The following is a 7,500-nucleotide window of genomic DNA, read 5'->3' as shown; positions in this document are numbered from 1 at the left end:
TCGAGCGCACGCACGCCTTAACCTTACTCGAACGTTAGTGTGTGTTTTCTGTTGAAGGGAAGAGCAAGACTTGTGGGCCTCGGAGTTTACAGGTAATGCATATCTATAACTAGAAGTTTAAGCTAAATTCAATATTTCTTATTATGATATTTGATTATACGCAAATGCATTTATGCAGATAGTATGTTACATACATGAACGTAATCACTTGTCTCGATAAACTTGTCGAAGTCAAAGTCACGCATTTAGTGTAGGTATTTGTACATCTTTTATGTTATAAACACAAGTGTTAAGCAAATATAAATACTGTGTCCTGGTATTTTATAGTAAACTTGCGTCATTATGATTTCGCCTTCATTATACTGGAACTGTACATTAATATTGTATATGACAAATGACTTGTACGTTTTTGGTCCCGCACGTAAGGGGTTCGTCACAACTTAACACACTTATGTTAGGTTAACGCCCAAGTCTTCAGGTGCAACAAACGCTACCTTTAAGGTTCTGTTATAAATTCCCACGTTGAAGAATTGCTAAGAGAGATATTTGCAATTCAATTTCTCTCTTTCTGTATGTGTACGTATATATATATATATATATATATATATATATATATATATATATATATATATATATATATATATATATATAGATGTGTGTGTGTGTGTGAATTTATTCATATAGACGTATATATATGTCTCTCTCTCTCTCTCTATATATATATGTGTGTGTGTGTGTGTTTGTTTATGTATATATACATATACACGTATTCATCTCTCTGTCTGCCTCTATATATGTGTGCAACATATATATATATATATATATATATATATATATATATATATATATATATATATATATATATACATACATACATATACAGATATAGAGGCAGACAGAGTGATGAATACGTTTATATGTATATATACATAAATGTGTGTGCGTGTTTGTTCTACATATATATGCATATATATATATATATATATATATATATATATATATATATATATATATATTTATATATACATACACACACACACACACACATATATATGTATATATATATTTTTTTTCTTTTTTATATAATAAACACGCACACGCGTACACCCACACTCACACATACATCATCATCTTGAATAGCACAGCGGATGTAAAATTTATCGGCGCAGTAGATTTCTGGTCTTTCTCTTTCTCTTCCTTTCTTAATATCTTTAGGAAACATTAACCAGACATGGCATTCACATCTTGGCCGTTCCCTATCTCCGCCTTATATGCTATTTACTTACTTTGCTGATAACCTAATTCACCTTGTAGTCATCAGTTCTATTTTATATGAACCACAAAAGTCATCAATGTTATACCTAAAGTGAAGTATTAATCTTCCACTTATACTTCACTTTAGGTAGCTAGTTGCCATCTATTATCTTCCCTCTTCTTCTCTTTTCGAGAATCCCGATTCTCCACTTTCTCTCTTTATTGTATATTGTTATATCATTCCGTAGCTAATATCCTACATCTTTCTTCTTTCTTCCTTCCTTCGAGAATCTTTTAATCTGTACTTTTCTATCCGTATTCGTCATCGTATTATATAATAAACAGAATCAAGTTAAGATAAACATCGTGTACCAATAATTTCTCGTTAGGTTAAATATTTGCTCCAGGCATGACCTTTACCTAAAACCTGACACAACTGTAGATTGAAATCCTGTGGGTAACTTATAGACCATGGTTAGATGTAAATAGTTAATGGTCGGAATAAATTTGCCTTCTGTTTAGGATATTGATTCATCATCACCGCTACGGCCAAGTGGATATATATATGTGTGTATCAGAAAGTAAGGGGAATATAAGGCTCGATAACAAAATATAATGTATTCAAGGCCACCCTTTATTTCCACGAAACAGCATGGCCGATTGTTCTTTCACCTGGGTAATACCAACGGAGCAATAACATCCACATAATCCATTGACTTCCTACCGCTAAATATGAAATGTTCCCACCAGGATGGTCGGAGTAACAGAGCTGCTTTTGGGTGTGGCGGTAGTGCTGTTCTGGGCGTATTCAAGATGGAGGCACAGATACTGGACATCAAAGGGCGTGCCCATTCCGCCCATGCTCCCCATCATCGGCCATCTGCATAAAATGATGCTTCCGTCAAGTAGATTTAACTTTGAAAATGAGGTATGTTTTTTTTTGTGAACTATTGCGATACAGAGAATCAAAAGCCATATGATAAATACCAACACAAATTTTGCACGCATATTAACTTTTATTTCCTATAACATTCTTCCTCTCTTTACAGGCCTATTATAATTATGGGGGATCAAAGCTCTGTGGGATGTACTCATTCTACCAACCACTTTTATTAGTGGGGGATCCTGAACTCCTGAGGCTCATTTATGTGAAGGATTTTGACTACTTTATGGATAGAAGGCCTTTTAAAACGTCGAGCTCGAAAGACAAGGTAATGGCCAACATGCTGACTGTGAAGACAGGTGAAGAGTGGAAGAAGCTGAGATCCGTTATGTCTCCCACTTTCACTTCGGGCAAAATGAAGGGAATGTTCTCGCTCGTGTGCAAAAAGGCTGACGATCTCGTCTCCTTCTGCCTCAAGGAAGCCCGCACGAAGCCTTCAGTCGACATGAAGTATAATTTTGGCCGCTACACAATGGACACGATAGCTTCCTGTGCCTTTGGAATTGAGTGCAATTCACTAGTGGATGAAACGCCAATATTTGCCGAAAAGGTTGAGTCATTTTTCAAAGTTAATCCAAGTACGGTGTGGAGAATGATGCTTGTGCTTACATTTCCGAAAATTGCCAAGGCCTTTAATGTAAGATTGATAGACCCAGCAATTGATTTCTTTGAGGAAGTTACCCGTGAGACTTTAAATAGCAGACGAAAAGGAGAAAAAAGAGGAGACTTTTTGGATCTCTTACTAGAAGCTGAAATTCCCAACGGCGATGCTGAAGCAATGCAGAATGGCACTCGATCACCCAAGTCTAAACAAGGTGAGTAATACCTTACAGCTAAACTGGTTTCACTGGTAGAAAACTATTGAGATTATTCCGGTTGTGCATTGCACACTTTCGTGTCCAATGTACATTTACACCATAGGAGGAGACAATGTTAAAACTAGAAAGTTTGACTTCTTTCAGCGCTGGACGATCTTACCATCATTTCTCAAAGTGTCCTCTTCCTGGTCGCTGGTTACGATACCACGGCCTCTACGCTGGCCTTTGCGTCCTTCCTGCTGGCGAAGCACCCTGAGATCCAGCAACGCCTTCGACAGGAGATGAATGAATTGATCGATCAACATGGCGACATAACATATCTGGGAATCATGGAAGCCAAATTTCAACATGGCGACATAACATATCTGGGAATCATGGAAGCCAAATTTCTCGATGCTTGTATCATGGGTAAGTCCGATGAACACTTGACTCGTGATTTTGGATATTATTTATAAAGTGTCAAATTTTGAGATCACATTTATTACCATTAGTATCATTACTTCTTTCATTTGTATATTTCATAGAAACGCTTCGTTTGTACCCGCCTGGTCTCTTCTTGGAGCGCCAGTGTGTAAAGGAATACAAGTAAGGCTTTTAGATTGACTTTTTACACATAAATATGTTCAAATTCTGAATTAGTTCTACTTCTTTATATGTATATATATATACCTATTATATTATATATATGTGTGTGTGTTAGGTAGTTAAACAATTTCTATAGATTTCTAAAAGAATAGATCATAAAAAAGAAAAAAAGAAGAAAAAAAAAAAAAAAAAAAAAAAAAAAAAAAAAAAAATATATATATATATATATATATATATATATATATATATATACAAACCTTGGATTAGTATGATAGCTTTTATGGTTCTTTTCCGATGTTATTCTTGAAGAAAATCGCTGACCACCTGGCTCCTAGATTAGCCGGTGGGGTTAGGCGACGCTTAAAGTCGGCCAGTTTCCCTCTTTCTTGGAGAAAACCAAACATCACTCTCATTCCAAAGGTTTTGCACTTTGGTTTTCGTAAGGGGCTTGGTAGTTTCGTTTCCTTGCACTTGTTCATGACTTGTCACCTGAAGTTACTTGATACGGCATTCAATTCAGCTAACTTTTTACCATCTAAACCGAAACCATTCTCTGACGGTGATTGTTTGTGCTGTAAAACCTGTTACATCTTCGTCCCTGGAATTATTCTAGATGTTTTGCTCAGGGTATTTTTAAGTTTTGAACAGTCTTATAGTTCATTTTGTAAACATTTTCATGATACTTTTAATGTATTTAATCTTCATTTCCTTATTTCTATTCTTTTCCTTCATTTTTCCCAGTTGTTAGTGCTTTCCTCAGTACCCTTTAGTGTTTTATTATTGTTACAAGGCTCTAAAACTTCTTATAAACCTCACTTATCTGTTTACCTAAAAGGCTCAGCTGTGGGAACAGCTGCCCTCTTTATCCGCAAAACTAAAACTCCCTTTCCGTCAACTGACAGTTTGCTTCGCAAAAAGGTAGTCTCAACTTGATCATCTGGATTCACCTGGAAAACTCCAACGTAATACCGGACACTTCTCTGTCCAGGGAACATGAGCAAACTATGGTCCTCTGCATCTAATTGCTCAATTGTTGGGGAGCGCAGTATCTGTTTCTCTTCAGGAATGCTCTTTCCATCATGATTTTCATAATCAAAAACATGAAAATTACTTAAGTCTGACTCTCTTTCACTGGTATCAGTACATTCTTCATTGCTTACTAGAACTTCCATTTTTTTTTACATCAGATTATGAAAGAATTTAATTGTAATATAAGATTCCTTACGATTTGTTTAAAGATTAGTAAAAATATAACTATAGGTGAAAGTTACCCGTGACAACAAGCCCCACCCTTCGTTATAACAGGAGACAACATTCTGTGGAGAACCAGCCGTTGCTTGTATAATATTAATGAATAAGGATATATGAATATATATATATATATATATATATATGTATATATATATATATATATATATATATATATATATATGTGTGTGTGTGTGTGTGTGTGTGTGTATATGTATATGTATATATATACATATATATACACACATATATATATATATATATATATATATAATATATAAATATGTGTGTATAGATTTACGTAAATGCACACACACACACACACACACACACACACACACACACACACACACCTACACACACACACACATATATATATATATATATATATATATGTATATATATATGTATATATGTATATATATATATATATATATGTATATATATATATGTATATATGTATATGTATATATATATATATATTTATACATACATATGTGGTCTTTCTGCGTTACCATTGATGTTCACTCATATTATTACATGAATTTTTACTTAAATCAGTTAAGATTAAATACTCCACAATTAAACGGTAATCTGCCACCACTGACTTTTATAGAGTGTCAGGTCTCTTATGCTTTATAGATGGATTATAAAAGGAACAGGGAAAGACTGCCTTCACATTAATATTTATTTACTTACTCTTTACTGGACAAGCTTTTGGTTCTAAATTGTGTTTACTATATGTTTGGGAGATCTGTCTAAGAATTATTCGAGCGACTCACCGAGTTACAGGTTTAAAAGTACCTAAAGTCAGATCTGCTCACCAATTGACTAAATTTCGCATTCCTGGCTTTCAGCTCTTCTCGGTACTTTTCGTTCATTGGTTATTCTGTGTTATTCATCTCCTTATTTTCTCTTCATTGGTCCTTTTTCACACTACACACGCCCCTTCAACACAGTAATAGGCCAATGAGGTTATTTCTTCAGTTGTAGGACACGCCTACCACAATCACAACACTTCATTGTTCACTAGTTCGCTGAGCCAGGGTTCAGTTCAGTTCAGAGAGATTTGCGAAGACGTCCCATCGCCCGGGGAAAAACCTTTTAACCGTCTCAAGTTCGCCTGATAACGGCCAATGAGGCGTGAAATGGGGTGTAAACAAATGGTCAGAGTATCCTCCATGTGGTATATATCTGTGTGACACTGTCAGCCGTATTCTTGGACGTTTTCTACGTGTCGTGGCCAAGTCATGTTCATGTTGTGTCCATGTCGTGTTCATGTCACGAATGCGGTAATCTAGGACGCAAAAACGTGGCACGTTTGCGTCAGCTGCTTCAGGTTTACCAACTGTTCCAAAGTTAACATGTTTCAGATGAATGGCACTGTCCAAACGACAAATTCATCAGAGAAATTATAATCATAAGTAGCACTAACAAAAGATAGTACAATTTTGGTATGAATCAGTCGTGTATTTGTTCCTAGTTAAAGAATTGACAACCATTTCACGAACGCGCCGTTGGTAATTCGATCAAAACAAACGGGATAAGAGGGATCGTGTGTTTATGAATAGATCTTCCTTATTTTGTCTCTGTATATACTGTACATATATGCGTATCTTTAATATATCATACATATAGATTTAATGTATACATATTTCATATAATTATATACTTTAACTTTACGTTCCTGACTACTTTTACCATTCACTTAACTTCACTCTCCTTCGAAAAGTCCGCCAAAAGGTAAACAAACTCAAAATCAGCAGAGAATCCATGTTTTTCTAAAAGGGTTTGTAATCCAAGTCTAGGACAATGATGCCTAATATATCCAATATAGATATTACTTTCCAAACGTAGTATTCTCATATGAAGTATTGGTAAGAAAAAATACAGTAAAAATATATATTTCTTTTCATCCGTGTAACTATCGTGATAAGCCTACCCCCTTGTCACGGAGTTTCCACGATTGTTCCAATACTTTCCACGCTTTTGCCACGACTTTGCCACGCTTTTGCCACGAACCCGCGCTTCTAGAATAAGAATCGCGGCAAGTTCATGTCATGTACACAGCGCGCTCATGGACTTAGAATACGGCTGTGTGTTTTACGAGTTATACCACACATATGCATGTATATATCTACACACATACATATATACATACATACATATATATATATATATATATATATACATTATATTATGTGTGTGTATGTGTAAGCATGTATGTGTATATGCATTTATATGTTTATGCACACATTCATTTGTAATTCTAAATGTGAACAAGATTGACTTCTAGAGGAAAGTTTATAATGACGTGAAGAGACGTGTAAATTCATGTAAAAGATAAAGTGTTTATGATGCTTACCAATAAATATTTGCAGGGTTCCTGGCATGGACTTGACCATTGAACCTGGCACAATAGTGACATGCCCGATCTTCACCATCCACCGCGACCCGAAGTACTGGCCGGAGCCCGAGGAGTTCCGTCCGGAGCGCTTCCTTCCGGAGAACAAGGCCAACATCACCAACTTCACTCACATTCCCTTTGGGATGGGACCCAGGAACTGTCTAGGTGAGATGAGAGATGTGAATAAGTGATCAATTACGAATTTCTTGCCTTACAGGTCTATCTCTCTCTCACTATATATCTCT

The 7,500-nt window shown here is 35.6% G+C and overlaps 2 protein-coding genes across 8 annotated transcripts in view; both read left to right on the top strand.

Moving 5' to 3' along the window:
- Positions 1–7,500, top strand: part of LOC122262146 (cytochrome P450 9e2) — a 39,842-nt gene that overhangs the window by 11,024 nt on the left and 21,318 nt on the right. The window lies entirely within an intron of this gene.
- LOC122248209 (cytochrome P450 9e2) overlaps positions 1–7,500 on the top strand; it is a 19,359-nt gene that overhangs the window by 10,996 nt on the left and 863 nt on the right. For 3 of the 5 annotated variants that reach the window (XM_086541219.1, XM_086541220.1, XM_086541221.1), the window contains exons 2-6: positions 2,005–2,182; positions 2,304–3,012; positions 3,160–3,423; positions 3,540–3,600; positions 7,230–7,420. In XM_086541219.1, coding sequence (XP_086397345.1) covers positions 2,006–2,182; positions 2,304–3,012; positions 3,160–3,423; positions 3,540–3,600; positions 7,230–7,420 — 1,402 coding nt within the window. In that variant the 5' untranslated portion in view covers position 2,005. Of the gene's footprint in view, positions 93–2,004; positions 2,183–2,303; positions 3,013–3,159; positions 3,424–3,539; positions 3,601–7,229; positions 7,421–7,500 lie in introns of those variants that run through there. The other 2 variants (XM_086541218.1, XM_086541217.1) reach the window with 2 other exon arrangements.

Source organism: Penaeus japonicus, unplaced genomic scaffold, assembly GCF_977035675.1.
Source record: "Penaeus japonicus unplaced genomic scaffold, GWHDUDI00000001_assembly GWHDUDI00000010, whole genome shotgun sequence".
Lineage (NCBI taxonomy): Eukaryota > Metazoa > Arthropoda > Malacostraca > Decapoda > Penaeidae > Penaeus > Penaeus japonicus.
This window is presented reverse-complemented; position numbering and strand designations above follow the sequence as displayed.